Source organism: Orycteropus afer, unplaced genomic scaffold (assembly GCF_000298275.1).
Source record: "Orycteropus afer afer isolate SDZICR_OR568_19922 unplaced genomic scaffold, OryAfe1.0 scaffold00068, whole genome shotgun sequence".
NCBI lineage: Eukaryota > Metazoa > Chordata > Mammalia > Tubulidentata > Orycteropodidae > Orycteropus > Orycteropus afer.
In genome coordinates, this window is record NW_006921655.1 from 11,285,058 (window position 1) to 11,306,940 (window position 21,883).

Consider the following 21,883-nt stretch of genomic DNA (forward strand, 5'->3'; position numbering starts at 1 on the left):
TCAGGGTACATAGAATGGCCTTTTGGCCTTTCAGTGGGTACAGTGAAGGCATGGATAATTTTGATCAAATTAATGTTAATATCTTCAGCTTCTATTAGTACTTTTAATTCAAATAAAACTTTAATATTCAGTTTACAAACGAAAGATCTAAGTCTTACCTATCCCTGATCTTGCTAAACCAAAAACAAAAAATACCAAACTCGACTGCAGTTGAGTCAATTCTGATTTATAGTAATCCCTCTTTGGGTTTCCGAGGTGGTATCTCTATGGAAGTAGATTGCCCAGTATTCCTTCTGAGGAGTGGCTGCTTGTTTGAACTGCCAGGCTTCTGGTTAGCAGTTCTGATCTTTCTATGACGCCCTAAAAAAAAGAAAAAGAAAAACTACTGCCATCAAGTTGATTCTGACTCATAGAGGGAGTCTATAGGACAGAGTAGAACTGCTCCATAGGGTTTCCAAGGCTGTAAATCTTGATGGAAGCAGACTGCCGTATCTTTCTTCTGTGGAGCAGCTCATTGGTTTGAGCTGCTGACCTTTTGGTTAGCAGCCATATGCTTTAACCACTGTGCCACCAGAGGTCCTCTCCATGTTGTAAGAGTGGATAAATCCGAAGTTGATCATAGTGGGCCTGAACTCTTTCTCTGACTGGCCTAGAGTCCTCACTGCACAGAGATTTTCCAATAGGGATTCATGTCTTTCCATTTGTCACATATATTGGAACAGAGCTAAGAGATTAAGAGGCTGAGCAAGTAGGACAGTAGTCTTAAAGATATTGAGGAAAAGAGGGAGCACTCATTTTTGCTCTTCTGTGGGATTCTGGAGAAATGATAAAAGAAAAATCTATCACTGACTCAGAAAGACGGTTCTGAGGACAGAGAAGTACTTCCTGACTGGAAGCATCATAACTTATGATTTGAATGGAGGGTCCAGTATAGTTAGAGAAATCCTGGAGAAGTGGTTCTCAAGCCTAGATATGCATCAGAGTTACCTGGGATCCCAGGCCCAACTGCAGACTTAGCAAATCAGTATCTTAGGAAAATGGCCCCAGCTTTCTGTGCTGTGGCTTTTGGTGGTGGTGGTTGTGGTTGGTTTATATTTTTAATGCTTTACCAGTAATTCTGGTGTTTAGCTGAGAGCCACTTCTCTGGACTGAATCCAGGAGAGATTCAGAAGAATCATACCATTGCCCTCAGAGCAGCTTATGGCCTGAAGACAGGCGGGAAGTGTTAGGAACATCTGTTGTTCTATAAATGCACAGACCATTGTACACAGAACCTTTAGGATCAGCTTCTCTACCCAGAGCCACTTCATATACTTTAAGACAAAATCAGGCTATTTGTTTTGCTTGGAAAGATAAACTTGGCCTCAGGCTTTTTATGTAGGTATAAAGAGAACAGAATGAGTCAGTTTCCATTCATCAAGAATGTAAGTGGGACTAGTACACAGGGTGTAGAGAGATGAAGGAAATAAAAGTTTGTATTGGTATAGGACATCCAGCGAAGGGCAGGGGGAGAAGGCCTAAAAGATGCAGGAGAGAGGGAGGAGGATCAGACAACAAAATGCAACAGGCTTATCCTCCTGCCTTGTAGCCCATATGGGTGTAGGTGCTTGCACACACAGTAGGACTCAATGGAGGTTTGATGCTAAAAACTTCTGTTTTACTATCTGCAAATCCTCAAGATGAACAGTATTTTTTTTTTTTTTTTTTTTACCCCTGGAGAAATAGTAGATTAGACAGTATTCGATTTTTCATGCCAAGGAAATCTGACCTACAAATGTAGTTTGTAGGAAATATTTATTATATACTATTTCATGTGAAAGGAAATGATTAGTCACAGTGCATGATCTTGATACTATGGCTACATCCACCATTTTTTCAGAGGACTCGATGAATGATGAGGGGTGCAGTGGTTCAAATGAAAACTACAGTAATGACTTGAAAACAGTTTGGCTGAGGGGGTCCTTTATATGTGAAAAATCTTAGCAATGACAAATTCTTAAAAATCTTTTTGTTAGGTACAGGAAAAAAGGGAAAAGTTAATTCAAAGAAAAAAAAATCACCTACTGCTTTCCAAAGTATATTTGTCATCAATCTAAATGTCAGTAATATACTGAAAAATATCTCCTTTGTTGTTTTTAAAGACAGCATAAGAAGTGTATTAGAGCTGCCCTTTTGGCTATCTGGTTGTCCTATGGTATCTATGCCCAAAGAAAAGCACAGATGTGTGCAGGATGACCCCATGCCCAATTTGGAAATACCCGAAAATCCACCTTCTTTTCCTCCATGGAGAATGTTCATCCACCTGTGTCAGAATCAGTGTTGTAAAATCCCAAGACTAGTGAGAACTTCAAAAAATCTTTTAGCTTGTTCCTAGTCTTTGTGGATTGAGGCAGATGGGAGGAAAGATGCTTGCATATATGTAAATGAATTCCCATAGGTCTGAAATTTAAAACCAAACAAACAAACAAACAAAAAAAAAACAGTGCAATCCAGGTGCTCTTTCTTCCCAAGGCTGCAAGTGACCTCAGGATCACCACAGCAGCCTCTTTATGGTCCCTAGCTCTCCTGAGCCACTTCTCAGATTTTATTTGCCCTGTGAGCTAAATTTGTGTAAGACAGAAGCCAACTGGGTATTTTCTTGGAACAGAACACAGGCAGGCCCTGGGTCACAAACGAGATCCATTCCTGTGTCTTTAGAAACTTGTAGGCAAGTTACAGCATAAGGTTCTTATTTAGCCTTACTTAAGTGTAAGAAAAGGCTGAAGTTTTTTCAGTTATTAAGTTACACGTGCAGCAAGCGAAGGTGATTGTCAGGAAGAATTTGTTGTTAGTATGGGTTGGTTCAAGGAGCTCTGGTAGCACAGTTCCTAAGGTATCTGACTGCTTACCGGAAGGGTGGTGGTTCAGACTCACCAATCACTCTGCAGAAGCAAGACTGGGCAATCTACTTCTGTAAAGATTTACTGCCTTGGAAACGCAAGTGGGGTCATTATGAGTTGGAATCCACTTGATGGCAGTGAGGTTATTTATTTATTTATTTTTTTAATGGGTTAGTTCAGTCATTTCAAAGTGCTGTCCGTAAGTCGGGTGGGGGAACATTTGTAACCTAGGGGACTGCCTGCACCTCATTGCTATACAGGTTCTTGCTGCAAAGATGCTTTTGACCCAGAATTTAAATTCTCTCAAATTAGGCCCTAGCCTTTCAACCTTTTGTCCTAGGATGTTTCCATGGGGGTTCAAACCCACCAGCCACTCCTTGGAAGGAAGGTTGGGCAATCTACTTCCGTAATGATACCGCCTCAGAAACCCAAGGAGGGGTTGCTATGAGTCAGGTTCTACTCGATGGCAGTGAGTTTGGTTTTTGGTTTATGAGATTAATGACATGAACAGAAGGGAGATTGCCAGAACCTTCTCACACAGGTAAAACAATTCTAAGTGCTCCTGAGAGGGAGGGTTGATTAATAAATTAAAAATCATGGGAATGAAAACTTTGAAATTTGGTTGTGGGTGGTGCAGGATGGGTCGTTTGGTTTTGTGGGTGTGACCTGCTTAGACTCCAAGTTTACAAAAGAAGAGAAAACAACAACAAAAGAAAGAAATAAAGCCTGTCTTTCACACTACTGTTGCTTTCCTTTCTTCTGCCCTTTGATGTGAGGAGATGTGGCCAGTGGCAGCACTGGGGGGGAGGTATATGAGGTGGGGCTCCCTATTGCCACAGTCACCCTGCTGACCTTGCTACAGGAGCATGCCACCAGATGGGGTAGGAATCCTGTAGATCCCCCTGCCTACCAGATTCAGCCACTTTTTCTTAGGGAACAGGGAGGTGGTATCCTGTTAGACCTCATTGTCTCTGACATTTGCACCTTTTTGTTACGTCACCTGGAGACACTGTCCTGATCATTAAACTTAGAGATGTAAGACTGTAGGACACCAGACCTTCTGGTTCTTTTCTGAATTTCATTAAAATTCTATTTCATGACTTTGGTTTTTAATGATTTCCCAAGAGGCCTGTAAAAGACACTGAGAACATGGCTTCCCTTTCATGTGCTTTTATCTTAACGGCCTGCACTATCCTGGTTGACTTGCCCCAGATGGACTTGAAGGGTTTCTCAGAGTAGAAACCTCTTCAAGAGGTAAAATCATGAAGTTGTGGCTTTCGGTAGCTGATGGCTCAGGTGCCTCTGGTTATTGGTTTTAGATCCATGTTAACCATCACATTAAGAGTGATACCTTACATTTGTGTAATTTTTTTTTTTTTTTAATATCCCAATGTTGAGAGTCATAAGATGTCAGAGTTATCTTATTCAGCTCAAGAAATGGCTTTGGCAATTGACCAGTTGAAGAGTGAGATACCTGATCCATAAAAGGTTGTAAGCAAGTCAAGTGTTCTATATTGGCCTCTTCAGAGTTTCCCATACAATAAGGGTATTCAATCGATTATAGTGTGCTTATGGAATTCCTGTTTTCTCATCTACTGGCTCTGACTCGGTCTAACCTGTGCATGTGCCCTTCCCACCCCTGGACTACACTTTCTAAATTCCAGTACAACACCTACATCCATCTTTAACTGTCATTAAAAGAGGAAACACTGCCTCTGTTACCAGGAGTTAACAATCCAAGTCTTGAAAATGCCTTATCAGTTCCTTAGATGTCATTTTGAGCTGGAGAGGTATTGACTGGTTGTCCACCCTTCCTAGAAAAGGAAGACCTTGCTTGAGCAAGGTCTTAGGAGTGTGTGTGTGTGTGTGGGGGGTGATCAGCTGGTGTGTAGCAGTAGGGGAAGGGTAGACCTCAAATCTGATAGCTGTGTAAAGCAGCCTTGAGAAGCATGGACTAATTCAGAAACCAGGTCTCCAGGAATAAGAACAAGTTCCAAGGAGCCAACAGATTTGGGCTCCAAGCACGAGTGAATCTCTGTGGCAAGCTATTTTTCCTGTGGAGTCTGGAACTGAGCCTGAAGGACCTGTGAGAAGCTTAGAGGTGTCTTGAGTGAAGGCTCTCTTGCTCTGGTTTCCCTTTAACACTAGGGTAGGGCTGGGTTCTGGAATCAGTGCCTAAAAGCAAACATTCTGGATCTGTGTTGCCATCTGGTCTGAACCTCATGGGGCAGGGAGTGCCTTCCAAGCAGGTGCAATCATTTACTAAAGATTCCTGGTAAATCAGTTGCACTCTTGACCAATTGAAGCTTTAGGGAATAGACAAAACACTTTTATAGCACTTCTTTTCTTTGAACACATGCAATATATTATGACCCCATGCACTTTTTATTAAAAATGATGTTGTAATAGTGTTAAAAATTGGGAAAAAAGGAAAGCTGTCCACTGGTTAAGCAACCAACCAAATGGATATTCACTTTTATAGATTACCTTAGGAACTCTGGTGGTGTAGTGCCTAAGGCATTTGACTGCTAACCAGAAGGCTGGCAGTTCAAACCCACCAACCACTCCTCAGAAGGAAGATTGGGAAATCTACTTCTGTAGTAATTCTGCCTCGGAAACCCAAGGAGGGGTTGCTTTGAGTCGGACCTGACTCGACAGCAGTGAGTTTGGGTTTTTGTTTTTTTTTTTTTTTTTGGTTTATCATTCTTCTACGAATATAATAGTTGAAGACATTGTGCATCCTGCTTTCTCCACAGTGGCATATAATATACGTTCTTTCTTTCCACATGGTCTCTGTAATTGTCTTCCTTAATGGTTGCAGGATAGAACATCTCGAAGAAGCCCTATGATTTACTGGACAATATTTTTCTTTTGGATATTTAGATTCTTTCCAGGTTTTGTTTTGTTGCCCCATTATAATGCCTTTATTAGAACTGTGTGCATACTTTCTTGCTTCTCTTGGATTATTCCCAGAAGTAGAATTATTATAGCAAATGTTATCAACTTCATTATGGCTCTTATATTACCATATTGCTTTCCAAAAGTGTTATCCTCAACGCTACCTTGTACATGATTACACCAGCTAAATTGCAAGTCTACAGCACTGTATTTGTCCCATTTATGCAAATTTAGCAGATGTAAAATGATGTATCAGTGTTGCTTTAGTTATCATTCTTCTCATTACCAGAAAAGAGAAAATTTCCATGTGTTTTAATTTTATTCCTGATAAGAATCATTTATTCATATTCTTTGCCTATTTCTTTGAGTCTTGGTGTTTTTTTTTTTTTTTTTTAAACTACATTTCAGTAAGATACTAACACTTTTGTCATGGTTTTAAATACAAAATATTTCTACATTGTTCTGAAGATCAGTAATCTTGGTACAATCATATCTGTCTTGTTTTTATTTCCTTTGACTGCATCTGTTGCTTCAAAGCATAGATAAGTATTAGGTCTGTAAAGGATTGTGGACTATTTTATTACATACTAACTTTAGAATTTAATTTTAAAATGAAAGATTTAACTCTATTATTCATCTAGAACCTATCTTTTATTTATTTATTTTTGTAGCTCTAACTGAATTCTTTTCTGATTTCTGTGTAGATATCACAGACATTTGTTTAGTAATCCTGCCTGTTCCCCACTGTACTAAAAATGTGCTTTATAGTTTATGGATGTGTTTGTGGACTGTCTATATTGTGCTGTATTCTACTTTTTGAACCAGTACCAGAGTAAATTAATTTTTCATCATAACATTTGCTGAAATTTGATCCTTTTTCAAAATAAAATTTGTTTATATTTTCAGATTAATTTCATGATCTTGTTGAATTCCAAAATATCCTATTGGAATCTTAATCAAAACTACACTAAATGTGTAAGTTAAGTTTAGGAGAATAAGCATTTGCAAATATTAATACTCTCATTGGTCATAAAGTATATCTGTTTCATCAGATAAAATTTTGCTATAGAATAAGGTTTTGTGGTTTTGTTTTGAAGGTTTCATTCATCTAAGTAAATTCCTACAAATGTAATATTTTACAACAATTGTTAGTGGAATATTGCATTATGTTTTCTAACTGAATATACTGGTGTTACTTGCTTTTGTATATTTCTGCTGTTGGATATTACTGGATTTTGTTTTTGTTTTGTGCTTATAAGGTATTTTTATTATTTAGTTGTCACTTATATCAAAGGAAATGCAAACCTCCTGGGAAATGTAAGAATGTTCAAGACATACCATAATACTGTTCTATGACTTTCTAGAAAGGCTTCTTTCTTTCTTTGATACCCAAGAGTGGACTAGAAGTGGGGTGTGAGAGAAAGGACAAAATTAAATCACACATATCCACATCCAGAAAGTGTCTCAGCTTTATGACCTAAAAGCTCTTCCAGGAAGGTGTCCCCTGCTTCTCTGATGGGTTATGTTAGGCTCAGCAAGGAGCTTTCCTGGAGCCTTGGAAGACTTCCTAAAATCTGGGACCCCCACTAAGAGGAATCTGAGGTCCATTCTGCAAAAGAAGCACAGAGATCTAACAGTCTTATTATTCAAGTGGTACTGGGTTAGAAGTCCGATTTCCATTTTAATGTTATGTAAATTTGCTCCGTCTTTGAAACAGTTGTACCCACAACCCCTACTTGCAACAAATTCTACATCACTATCACCTACCCTTGCTGCACATGCAGCTTTTAAATGACTGGAAAAGTTTCAAGCCTTTTCTTGCTCTAAAGTAAGGCTAAAAAAGAATCGTATGCACCTGTTGTGACTTACCTACAAATTTTTAGAGCCAGTCAGGAACAGATTTTGTTGGTAACCCAGCAACTGCCTGTATTTACATATGGTTGAGTAGAAGCAGAAGGTCCCCACCCCACCCACCACAGTTGCTATATTGGTTTTTCTTACTAGGAGGCAGTATGGTCTGGCACACCACCAAAAGAAATGTCAATCATGGAAACTAATTTTGAAATTACAGGCAAGATGATTAAATTAATGATCTGTTGTTATTGTTATGTGCCATCGAGTCAGCCCTGACTCATAGCGACCCCTCCTTGGGTTTCCGAGGCAGTATCACTACAGGTTTAGGATTGCTAAACCTTCCTTCTGAGGAGTGGCTAGTGGTTTGAACTGCCAGTCTTCTGGTTAGCAGTCAAGTGCCTTAGGCACTATGCTACCAGAGCTCCTAATTAATGATCTAGTGGTCATTTATTCTCTGGCATGATTGTTGTTGTTGTTGTTATATGCCGTTGAGTCAGCCCCAACTCATAGCGACCCCTCCTTGGGTTTCTGAGGCAGTATCACTATGGAAGTAGGATTGCCCAACCTTCCTTCCGAGGAGTGGCTGGTGGGTTTGAACTGCCAGCCTTCTGGTGAGCAGTCAAGTGCCTTAGGCACTATGCTACGATGGCAGGGCCTTTTTCCAGTTTGCCCACCTTAGTCCATCCTCTGATGAGGTACCAAATCTTCTCCTTCTGCCAATTTCGACAGCCAAGGTCACTCAGAGCAAGGATAGGGCTGCCATTTAGATGAAGTCTCACAAATATACTAAGTCTGGATCCCTTCATGAGCAGGCCCACACTCTTTTCTGTGGAGCCTATCATACCTTTCCTGGAATGTTCTTCCAGAATTAGCATCAAATAACGAAAAAAGAGAATAGAATTTGTAGTTAGACCTGAGTTCAAATCCAGGCTCACCATGTATAAGCCAACCATGGAAAAATATCCTAAATTCTCTGCCTCTCTTTTTGCATTTGTAAAAATGGAGAAAAAATGACAACCTCATACACTCATTCAAGAAATATTTAATGAGTGCTTCCTATTGATAAAAGTGATGTTTACATGGCAGATAACACAAGAGAATCCCTGTTTTCATGGAGAAGATATTCTAGGGAGGTAGATACATATACAAATAACATATGAATTCATATAAGCTAATAATACATGGCCTGAAAAAAGGCAGATGAATGTAATAGAGTAAAGGCAATTTTTCTCTTAGAAGGCCTGAACAGGGAAGGCTTCTGAGATCTTTGAACTCAGAAGTGAATGAAGGATGGGAATGAGCCATGGGAGCGTTAGAGGAAGAGTATTCTAGGCAGGAGGAAACATGTACAAAGACCTTGCAGTAGGAACATGTTTGTTAAAGAATAGAAGCCTGCTGGAGTAGAGGCAGTGACAGGGAAAGTGGTACTGGTAGGTGATAAAGTCAAAGAGGTAGAAGCTAACTAGGTCACATAGGGTAGGCATTGACGGAATACTGTTGGCACTGTCAGTGAGGGATATGAGGGTCAGGGCAATACTTTCTGAATAGTCAGAGAATGAGAGCAGCACAAGCTCTCAGTGCAACTTTTTGGGGCCAACTTGTATCTCCTTAATTTTTATGATTACTCACATATGTGATGGGAACAAAGAATTGGAGCAATGTGTGGCCTATGGTTAAGACTATGAAATACAATTTGGTCAGTATTTCAGTCTGAGACATAGGACTAGTTTGGGAACATACACCCACAACATCAATACATATCAGCACAATATACAATGACAGCATCAGCAGCCATCAACTGAAGAGTAGAGTTGTAATAATACATGTTTATAGGAAATTTTTCTGCTGAGTGACAAGATGTGAAAATTTAGCGTGACTAATTTTAACTGTTGACATACATTTGTAAATACAGAAACTAAAGTTTATGTCAACAATTTCAAGAAACTTGGAAATACTGTGAAGAACATTGTAATTCCTATGTAGTATTAAAGTCTGGTGAGCCTTTAAATGTCTTTGGAGCTATAGAAAAAGCACAGTCACATTTATATATAGTTACTAGCTTTTTTTGAACATGATACTACATTTATCTTTTTTCTTTTCTTAAGGCTCATTGTATGACATGAAAAACCATCTCTTTGACAGAAGTGATTCTGTTAATCCAAATAGAGTTGAAATAAAATTACTCAAGGACTGATTATCCAGACTTCTGCCTGCTGTCTGCACACACCCTTCCCTTTTATTGGTCATTGTCTGATTGGAGGGTACACAGGAGAGAATAGGCAGACCTCACACTGCTGCCCCCGGCTCTCCATGCTGGGCTGTGCAGCTCTGGATTATATGGGCTGCAGAAGACGTGTCTTTGGCATATAGAAGGAAAATAGTAGAATTTCTGTTCATAATTAATTTTTATCTCAGGCTTTAGAGTATCTTTTTGTGCATGTTTAGAAAAAGGGGAGGTCTGTGCTCAAATATATTTTCCTAAAAGGGGTATGTGATCATAGAAGTTTGACCTCTGTCTCTGAGAACAGGTTAGCATGACAGGAAGAGACATGGTTCCAAAAAATTCTAGAATTTTCTGTAGATTTGTTTTTCCCTTGTTTCTACTCATCTATAACTGAAATAGTTTTGCTTTTTTTTTTTTTCTTCCTTATATCATGTACTACTCAGTTTAGTATAGCAGTGTACAAATCAGATTAAGGAAAAAAGAAAAAAGAAAGGAACAGACAAGGGGTGGCTTTATTTTGGGCTCTTTATCTCATGCCTCTCCCTATTTGGGCTACCATAGATCCAGGATTGGTGGGGCTGCTTGGTGAGGCAGAGAAGATACCTATGTGGTCTCTCGACTGAAGGATCAATTTCTGCTTAACTGGGTACTCTCTTAAAGTTCTGGATTTCAGAACCATCTCTTACTGCTGAGAGTCATATAAACAAGACCCTTCAAGTGAACAGAAGGCACAGTCCCTTGGAGGGAAAAGACCTAAAGGCACAGAATGTAGCCATATGCTTGCCTACTGCACTGCCTTTCTGTTTCTAGGCTATAGTTACATCACATTTGTTTTTCTCTCTCACTCTGAACGCTTCTGAGAAGTTTCAAAGGAAGGTAAGCATTACCTATCTCATTTACACACTACTCTGGTAAAGCAGCTATGGGTTTCTACTGGCCCTGGGCAGGGCTATGTCTAAGAAGAGATTTGGCCCCCACACTCCCTTCTCCCAAAAGTGTTGCATGGCTGTGGTCACAAGTCTCCTCCCATCCACAGGCCAGGCACATGCTTATAGAATGAATTCCTTGGGAGCTTTACAATGAGTCTTCTCGTGTGTCTCCCAGATTCTTGTGGTGCTTTGTTCTCAGGCCACCACTGGAGGGTGCTGACATTTTCCTCCTTATTCCCTACAGGCAGCACAAGGGGGTGGTCACAGGACCCTGCTGTACGGACATGCCATTCTCCTGCGGCACTCTTTCAGTGGAATGGTAAGCACTTCCTGGATAGTTCCACACAACTTTTGAGGAGGTGGGAAGGGTGGGGGAAGCTGGAGAGGAGTACAGGAAACCAGCAATTCCAAGTTAATAGTTTTGTTCCAAGTTAACATTTGGAACAAAAATAATAATAGAATTTTATTGTCTTAGCATTTCCTTCCTATCTCTTACTTCAGTTTGCAGGTATATATATTTTTTTATTTCCTTAATGTCTTTCCACTCCATGAGGAAAAGAACCTTATCTTTTATTTTTCTCACTAAGCCTAACCCCACCAAGCTCAATGCCTGGATACACTAGATGCTGAATTAATGGTCAAATGAAATTAAGAGTAACCAATTTCTTTAGTGTACTGGTATAATCAGCATAGAAGAAAAGTCATTCAAATGAGATCTTAGTGAAATGCCTTCTCTTTTACCTAGCTGAAAGAAAAAAGACAATATTCATTACTGTCAGTCCTGGTAGAAATCGAGGCACTGATTAAATGCTTGGCTGCTAACCTAAAGGCCAGCAGTCAAACCCATCACCCATTCCGCAAGAGAAGCAAGTGGCAGTCTGCTTCTGTAAAGATTACAGCCTTGGAAACCCTGTGGAGCAGTTCTATTCTGTCCTTTAATGTCATTATAAGTCAGAATCAACTCAAAGGCAATGAGTTTGGTTGGTTTTATATTAGTACAGAGGCAGGAGGAACACAAGGTGCCAGGCAGCTACAGAAAGCTGATCAGCTATAACTAGTCAGGAATCTAGAACCAGAGTTAACCAGAATGAGGCTACCTTAATGTAACTTGAAAACAATATTTCATTTTTAAATAAATAAATTGTAAAATAGAGATATAACAAATCTTTTGTAGGGAGTGTAAAGTGCTGTATTATGATCTCATTGAAGTATAATGAGAGTCAGCTTCATAACCAAACCAAAAAAAAAAAAACCAAACTCACTGCCCTCTAGTCAGACCCGACTCATAGCGACCCCTCCTTGGGTTTCTGAGGCAGTATCACTACGGAAGTACATTGCCCCATCTTCCTTCTGAGGAGTGGCTGGTGGGTTTGAACCACCAGACTTCTGGTTAGCAGTCAAGTACCTTAGGCACTACGCTACCAGAGCTCCCAAACTCCATAACAGTCACTCCCAATTCCTTACTGTATCATTACTTGTTATTGGTGCGAGAAAGGTTTGTCGTCTTTTTCTTATCCTGATTTGAAAAAAAAAAGATTAATTCAAGACTTTGTTTAACACATTTACACTTGCAGCATGCTGCAAAGTTCACCTCCAAGCTTGCACTGTCAAATTGGCAGAGGAGCAGCAGCTGCCTTTTAAATTATTTATTGCAGCTTTTTTTTTTTCTTGTTCTCCTCCCCAAAGCTATGGTAAGAAGTTGACCTTTTCAGCCTGAACATTAATCTGTTACAGTCTTTCACGGCAAAAGACAGAACAAAATGACCATATAGAAGGTTATCAGAGTAGGAGATGGGGGCATTTAGGGAATAGGGGAACTTCAACCCTGATCACTAGCATTGAAAGGTAATAATTTATCTTTTGGAATCTGCTTACCCATAGGGTAAATATCTTATTCTCTCTCTTTCTGCCTCAATAGAATAAACAAATCCTTAAAAAACATACTTCTCATGGCTGTGAAAACTGGGGCTGACATCATGGTAGACACAGGAAGGCTTACATTATTTATCAATAGATTACCGCCCCCCCCCCAAAAAAAATAAAATAAACAAATGAAAACAAAACAGAAAAAGTGCTCACAGTTGACATAAATTCTGTACTAGGTAGATCCTTTGAAGATCAACTCTGGGATAAAACCTGTGAGATGTGACTTTGTGCAATGTAATAATCTGCCACCTTCCTGGTACAGAGAACTGGAAGTACAGCTCAGGAGCCGTGGCCCATGTGCATACTTGATCCCGCCCCAGTCTCATGCTAAGACTGATAATTGCACCTGCCAGTAAGGGTGTCAAGGCACTCAGGGAAGAACTCATGGAGTCAGGGGTTTCTCCTTTTTGCAGTCCCTGGGTTACAAACTAAGGAGCTCTGGTGGCACAGGGCCCAAGGCATTTGACTGCTAACTCAAAGGTTGGTGGTTCGAACCCACCAGCCACTCTGTGGAAGGAAGACTGGGTGATCTATTCCCGTAAAGATTTATCATCTCAGAAACCTAATGGGGGTCACTATGAGTTGGAATCCACTCAATGACAGTGACTTTGCTTTTTTGGTTTCGGTTACAAACGAGGTCTGTTCTAACAGTATCTTTAAAAATTTGTAAATAAATTTCAACAGATACATATGGTTCTTATTTAGCCTTACTTCAGTGCAGAAAAGGCTGGAAGTCTTTTCCATGATTTAAAAGCCATATGTGCAGCAGGTGAAGGTGATTGTAATGAATTTGTTGCCAGTAGGGGTTGGTTCCATCCTTTCAAAGTGAGGGCAAATTTACATAACATTAAATGGCAAGTGGGAATTGTCTGTCCCTAGACAAGGATGTTATCCTTGGTAAAGTGGAGGGTCAGTGAAAAAGGAGAAGACCCTCAACAGGATGGATTGACACAGTGGTTGCAATGATGGGCTCAAGCAGAGCAGGAATTGTGAGGATGGCACAGGTGTGGGGAGTGTTTTGTTCTGTTGTCCATAGGGTTGCTGTGAGTCAGAATCAATTTGATGGCACCTCACAAGAGTTGTCTGTAAGTCCAATGCTTTTAATCTGGGACTGTCTATATTTTAAGTTTTACATGTACAGGTATTTTTATAGTTTGAAGAAGAAAAAAAATTATTGGAGAACTTTTAAAGCTCACAGAAAATTTGAAAAATAGAAAATAAATTGAAGTATGGGAACTAGAGCCCACTATCTATTTTGGCATTATTCCTCCCAATCTGGTTGCTGGGCATTTAAATTTTTCTGTAACTACTAACTCCAAATAGGCTATTTTATATATTTTAATTCAATGTATTATAAACTGTGTCCCATGCGGTTACACACTATTGATGAACACCCTCTAGGGTCACACAGTATTTCATCAAAAAGAAGCACCAGTGCTCATCTTGTCTTTCCATTATTGTCGATCATTTATGTTACTTCCCACTTAGTTTTTCTAAAAGTATCTTTGAACTAAAGCATCTTTAATATTTCAAACGTATTTCTTTAACATATAGTCTGGTAAGTTAAGTTATTGGGTCTTTATGTAAGAATGTTTTAGATTTTTAAAATATATTAGAATCTTTTCTGAAAGCAATGGACCCATAAGCTTTCCAGTAGCAAGGTAAATAGGCACTTTTCTCAGTAGCTCTGTGTTGGAATTGAACTGCTGGAAGCCAACTAGTGGTGAGGTTCTGAGAGCCAATGTAAGATTGTGACTTTATTAGCATCTGCTCTTGTTTCACAGTATCTAACATGTTTGACTACATCAAGATCCCAGACAGATAAGCTGGCCTTTGATGTAGGTCTACAGGAACATGCCACAGGTAAGTCAACATTCCCAGATCACCTGCTCAGTGGGGTCTTGGCTGAGGGCTTTTGCAAAGAACATTGAATATGTTATACATTTGAGATTTCAAACCTAACCTGGTCAAAAATGAGCCTGATAAAAATTTTGAAGAATAATGAAGGAAATAAAAAAAGTGTGATGGAAACTTGGGAACTAAGAGTGAAGGAGAACATAATTCTTTAATTGCAATCTTCTCTAGTCTTATTAGGGTTAGTACTTAAAGTACACAGACAAGGCATTGTTCCTCTTAAGTACCAATGATACTAAATGACTACCAAAAACTAAAGGTAGCATTGTGAAGACTTATGCAATAAGTATAGTGTCTGGATCAAAGGAGTTGCCCCATTTCATTCTATAATAGACTGGCTTTTTCTAAGTCAGTGTTTGCCAAACTTTAGGCAATGACATTCATTTTATGTTTTTTGCCATTCCAGTATATCCCATTTACTACCATTTACTTTTATATTTTTCTTTAAGTTTACTTACTTTTGTTCTTAAAATTTCATAAAGTTATAATGACATTACTTCTGTAAGTATAAAACTGGTATTACTTGCCATGAAAGTAAATATGATTAAAAGAGACATATGTCATTAAATAATTGAGGTAATACTAACAAATTATTTAAAAGTGGGAGAGATACACTAACTAACTGAAACTTAATCTGGTAGGATGAGAACGCTTAAAAGAGTAATAAAAAGAAAACATTTCTCATTGTATGATTCAGTGTCATTCATTTGTCTTCTGCCATCAGTAGTAGTCATACACTTTGGGAAACACTGACTTTTTGTTGTTGTTGTTAATTGCCATCAAGTCGGACCGACTTATAGGGTCCCCTCCTTGGGTTTCCAAGGCAGCATCACTACCGGAAGTAGATTGCTCAGCTTTCCTTCCAGGGAGTGGCTGGTGGGTTTGAAGTGACAGCTTTCTGGTTAGTAGTCAAGTGCCTTAGGCACTACGAATGACAATAAGAGGTGGGTCCTAAGGATAGTGATGACTGGGATGATACAGCTTCTTGCTAGAAGTCAGAAATGAAGGATAGAAGACTAAGATAACTGTCTGCAAATATTTAATAAGTTATAGTAGCAAAAAGAGCACACACTTCCTGTGGATTATTCCAAAGACCAATGGAGCAGTGGGTGAGAATTGAAAGAGGCACATTTTGCCTCAGTAAAAGAAAGCCCTTTATAGTAGCTGAAATTATCCAGCAGTGGAGTGCTGACCTTGAGATATAGGGCACCCCCTGTGGTGGCAAATATTTGTAGATAGTCTGTCAAGAGCATCGTGTATAGAATTTCTGTTCCATTTTAGCATTTGTTCAGTGTCCAAGTCAGAAACTGGCCTGGGTTAAGTCAAACAGAATGAGAGTTTACTGGAAGACCATAGGGTGGAACCTACTCTAAAGTTAGAGCCTCAAGCTTAGGAAATGGTCAGGAACAAAGAAAGGCCAAGGAAGAGAAATTAGCCTAGATCAGATTAGCATGGTGCACATTTAATATAATGACATTTCCCCCAGTATAAAGAAGATTCTAATGTTGAGTACCTAAAGAAGGCTAAAAGTCCATGTTGTTATTCTCCAACTCATGTCATTTCATAAAGGAAGGGCCTCGATTGTCTGATTTGCAGATTATCTGTAAAAACTTGAGTCTAAACCCTTTATACCTGCTGTTCTGCATCTTGCACAGTGGCTTTCTAAGAGTTCCTGAGAGAGAACCCCTTTTTCTTCTCCTCCTCTTTCTGGTATATCACAGAACAGTGAGCCTGCATATGCCCATAACATTTTTTCCCCCCAGAATAAGATTGTATTTCATTTGAGCTTTCTTTGTTTTTAGCTAAAGTGCTATTCTTAAAATATATTTTCTTCTAAAGTGTTGTCAACCTTTGCTGAAAATTATAAAATGAGTGAAATGCCACACTGTCTGTGAATGTTAAGTTGGTCTCTAAATATAAACTGTCATTCTTTGATCATGTAATCTGAAAAGTCATATATGGTCATTCTATTTATATGATAAAGTGACGTTAGACTTTTTGAGTTTTGGGAAGAAACAGAAAATATCATTTTCTAGTCTACTGTTCAAGAAATCCATTTAATTAGTAGAGGCTCTAATAAAAGTAACAGAAAATATAGCAGGGCATATTTCCTCATTCCAGCACTTCTTTCACAATTTCTAAACTTGGCCTTGGAGTGAATTTTGATGACTGACCAAAGAAACACATGAACCAGCACAAGTTCAGGTTGGCTAATCATGTTGGCAGGAGGCAGGTGGAATAGCATTGACCACCTCTGCATGAAAACCTAGAGTCTAATATAACTTATATCCATCCTCTTCACCCCTAAACCATTTCATATTCTCTAAGAAGTCAAGTTTTATATTGGTGAGGGGAAGGATAATGCAACATACAGCTCAAGTAAAGCTCAGTATTACCCTGGGGTGAGTCTGCCCAGAGTCTCTCAACTTTGGGAGGAGAGTCACACATAATCTAGCAGACTAGCATCCTGTTTCCTGCCCAGGTAATTCTTTGGTTCAGAGACCTCTTTAGAGTTGAGAACAAGTACAATGCCGAATGGTTGAGTTGAACTAGTAGGAAAATGTGAGAAGAAAGTTTTAGGGGAAATTTCTTGAACAAATGTGGAATATTTTCCCCCTGTATATTGGCCAGCCACTCCTCGAAAGGAAGGTTGGGCAGTCTACTTCCACAGTGATACTGCCTCGGAGACCTAAGGAGGGTCGCTATGGGTCAGATCTGACTCAACGACATGTAACAACAACAACAACAACAACATATATTGGCTAGAGGAGCTCTGCTAGCATAGTAGTTAAAGCATTCAGCTGTTAACCAATAAGTCAATGGTTTGAACCCACCAATGACTCCATGGGAGAAAGATGAGGCAGTCTGCTTCCATAAAGATTTACAACCTTGGACTCTCTCTTTGGCAGTTCTGCCCTGTCCTAAAGGGTCACTATGAGTAGCAATTAGCTTGATGGCAATGGGTTTGGGGTTTATACACTGGCTAATAAACAATATTTCGCTATTCTTTGCATATTAGGTACTATCTTTTGATGTTCTAAATAAAAGAAAATTTAGCGCTCATACTCTGTTCTGATATATTTACATCTTTTTTTTTTTTTTAATTGTGATTTGGGTGAAAATTTACAGAGCAAATTCACTTTCCATACAGCAGTTCACATACACTTTGTCTCATGACATTGACCACAATGTACCACAATGCAACATCTCCCCTCCTACTTCCTCCCGATAGTTACTTCTTTCCTGTGTCTATCCCTCCATGCACTCCTGCCCCCTGAGCTGTCTCCCTGTGCATAAGCAGCCCTTCTTTCTCCCATGATTGTTCTATCCAAAGAGTGTATCTACCTCAGGTAAATGTTCAACTCATATGCCTGTCTATTGTTTGGCTGAAAGCCACAGGCATGGCTTCAATTCCAGACCTGAAGGGCAGCTAGGGGCCATAGTCTCAGTGGTTCCACCAGGCTCTATCAGACCAGCAAACCTGGTCCCCCCTCCTTTTTATTTTTTTCCACATGATTTTGCGTTTTGTTCCACATTGTTCTCCCTCTCTATCCAGGATCTCATACATAGATCCCCTTCCAAGGGGTTGACAGTAGTAGCCAGGCACCATCTAGTTCTTCTGGTCTCATAGTCGTATAGGCTGCAGATTGGATGGTGTTCCAGTCACTAGGACTAATTGTTTCCATGAATCCTCAGTTTTCTTCATTCTTCTTTGCTCTGGACGAGGAGAGACCCATCGTTGCATCTAGATGGCAGCTTGCAAGCTTTTAAGATCCCAGTTGCTACTCGCCAAAGTAGAAGGTGGAATGATATTTTCTGTAGTATGTTAAGCCAATTGAGCTTGATGTCCTCTGCGACTATGGTCCCAAGCCCACAGGTTCAACTACTCAGTCTCTCTGGGTAGCTGGCTGTGACCAAGCAGTGACTACAGCCTTGCCCCTTGTCAGCTCTACTATACACCTGGGAATTCAGATCATACACATAAACTTATAGGACCATTGTCTGCCAACCCTATACATGTTCTTGGGTACACTCCCCACTTCATAGACATACCTAATAGTTCAACCTGTCTACCCATCTATCCACCCGTATACCCATGTTTGCTTTCACTGACAATGCAGTAGTATATGTGCAAAAGGGTTCATCTTGGTTGTCTGTACCTCCTACGTACTTCTCTATGTCTTTCTCTTCCTCAATACCACTATATTGATCACTCACATTTGGTACATTGCCCTTCTCTTCACCCAAATCAATACTTATCTCTATCTATCTAACAGTGTTAGATTTTTATGTAATTACTGAATCAATGTTAATTACTTATGTGAGTTTAATTAACTTTTATTTGCAAGTGAACAATATAATGTAATGTGATCAGGTTCAAGTTCTTGTATTACTTTTGAGTGTTCCAATAATTAATAATTGCCTTGTTTATTTAAGTTTTCTGTGACCCAATCACGTATTCACTTTCAAACTGTCTCACTGAGTTGAAAATCTCCATGATTAGATGCAATTGCATTAGCTGTTTCATTTTCTTTTTAGAAACCCTCCATTCTTTTCTTCAATCAGTACTGCTTAATACCTCAGTCGGCCACAAAGACTTCATCCTGGAACTTCCGTCACTATCATCCAGCCAACTCCCTTTGCCTCTTCCCTAGATTTCATGTTACCTGGATCTCTTGTTTCTCCCTTCTTGGTTTACCACCTCACTTCAGTGGGGCACATTATCCAATAGCTTTTATAGAAAACATGCATGGGAGGTAAATTGTTGCCTGAAAGTTTCTTAATTCCAGCTTCACAAGTAATTCATAGTGTAGTTGAATTCTACATTGAAATTTTTTGGCAGCAGGGAGGTTGTTTTTGAGCATTCTGAAGGCTTGCTTCTGTTTTTCTCTAGCTTATGACTTGGATATTGGGAAGTCTACCTTTTGTTTTCTGGTCCTTTGTGAGACTTGTTTTATTTTCTGAAAGCTACTGAGATCTCTTTTGTGCTGGTGTTTTAAGGTGTCTTGGCACTGGTCCTTTTGCTTCTGAGTCTCAGAGGAATACTCCTTGGTGTGAGTCTCTATTCTCCACTCTGCTGGGTGTTCTGTGGGCCCTTTTGAAGAGGAAATGCATTCCTTTCAACTTTGGGAAGATTTTAATGTTATTTCTCTGTCCATTTCCTCATTTTTCCTCTGGTTTTACATTTGGGATTCCTGTAGATTGGTTTGCTAATTTTCTTTTCTCATCTATTTTTAATGTTTTTCTTGTGGGAGAGTTTTTCAAATTTATCATACAACCATGTTATTTTTCTCTTTTTTTCAGGATTAAATATTATTCTTTTTGTCTGGAAGGATCCTTCATGGGTACTTTCATGACTGTCTTATAATTGTAACACTTAACTAGCTGAAGTGATTAATTATAAATTAAAAATTTTTTTTTCTTATGTTCTCGTTAATCTTTGCTTTCTCCAAGTCCTTTCTCTCATTTTGTTTTGTTTCTGTCATTAATGTAAGAGACTTTTCCTCAGATATCAGGTGATCTTTGGTCTCCACTCATGTTTAGGAGCAAGGGAGGACAAGTTGACTGGAAGCCCTGAGTGTGTAGCTGGGGCTTATCCCCTGTGAAGCTTCACTTTAGGGTAATGTGGCAGGAACATGGGCATTTCACTGGGAACCCTCAACAGCATTATCTCTTATCTTCTGTGGCTGGGCTTCTGTAAAGAATAATTTTCAAATTTGGGGAGAAGGGGTGGTTCAGCCTCATAGCTGGGATTGTGGAAATTGAGGAGTAAAGACAGAGGGAAATGAGCTAAAATTTTACTAATTAGGGTGTAAATTTTCCATTGAACTTCCTGGGTGGCACAAGTTTGTGGTAATTAACGTTTTGTGTCAACTTGACTGGCCCAGGTTTTGAATGGCTGGACAGCTGGATGTAGTTATTTCCCATGATGGACTGGTAATCAACTCCATGGTGAAATCTACTGTGATCAGCTGAGTAGCTGCCTTAAGAATGTGGTCTGCTTCCAGTATATAAGTAGATACCTTTGAGAAGGTCTCTAGCTTTTTGGCACTCTTGGAACCTACATTTAGCCGAGCCTTCATTCAGCAGCCATACTGGCTGTACCTTTCTTGGGACTGTTTCTGGACTTGAACTAGTGGCCTGCCATGTTGCTTGATAATCTTGGGACTGTGCCATTTTGCTTGTTCACCTTGGGTCTGTCAGCCACAGCAGCCAGCAGCTGCCTGAGTTAAGAGAAGCCTCCAACTTCAGTGGGCTGGGAGCAGGAGGCAGAGCTGAAGCCCAAGGTGGAGCGGCCTTCACTCAGCCCCTAGAGCTGGCACTTTGAACTCAGATTTGTAGTCTCCTAAACTGTAAGATAGGAGCTCTGGTAGCATAGTGCCTAAGGCACTTGACTGCTAACCAGAAAGCTGGCATTTCAAATCCACCAGCCACTCCTCGGAAGGAAGGTTGGGCAATCCTACTTACACAGTGATACTGCCTCGGCAACCCAAGGAGGGGTCGCTATGAGTTGGGGCCGACTCGACGGCAAATAACAACAACAACAAAACTAAGAGAATAAAGTCCTGTTTGTTAAAGCCACCTACTTGTAGTTTGTCTTTATAGCAGCATTAGAGTACCAAAACAGAGTTAAATATTCAACTACTAGCTGAAAGGTTGGTGGTTCATACCCACCCAGAGGCACCTCAGAAGACAGGCCTGGCAGTATTCTTCCAAAAGGTCACAGCCTATAAAATCCTGTGGTGCACATTTCTACTCTGCACACATGGGGTCCTGTTGAGTTGGAATCCACTAGATGGCAACTAACAGTGATAGCAATAACAAAAGTTTCAGTGTTAGCAAGATTTTTTACTTCCTTGTTTAATGGTGCTTACTATTTCCAAAATGAGATCCTTAGTGATTTGCCATTTTGTGGATTAAACTTCTAATCCAAGAATCATCTGGTGGTGAAGGATAGGGAAAATGATCGAGGGGTAGGAAGAGGGTTTAAATGTTCCTTTAAAGGTTTCAACTGATACTCCTATTCTCAACCCTGTCTTCTGTTGCTGCTTTCAGAAGTAATTGTAACCTCCAATTCCAGAGACTTTATGGGGAATCTCCAGCAAGAAGGGGCTTACTTCTTAGTGACGATTACTTCTCCATTTCCTTACCCAAAGACTTGGGTTTTGTATTTCTTTGAACTGAAGGCATACATCTGTTTTCCTTTTTCCAAAATGGTGATTGCTCTTCTGTTAATTTCTTTTCTGTTGTCTTAGTCT

General features: G+C 39.7%; 1 protein-coding gene across 1 annotated transcript in view; it reads left to right on the forward strand.

The window, feature by feature from the left end:
• RYR3 (ryanodine receptor 3) overlaps positions 1-21,883 on the forward strand; it is a 585,899-nt gene that overhangs the window by 100,625 nt on the left and 463,391 nt on the right. The window contains exons 4-5 of the mRNA XM_007940521.1: positions 11,029-11,103; positions 14,495-14,573. Coding sequence (XP_007938712.1) covers positions 11,029-11,103; positions 14,495-14,573 — 154 coding nt within the window. The remainder of the gene's footprint in view (positions 1-11,028; positions 11,104-14,494; positions 14,574-21,883) is intronic.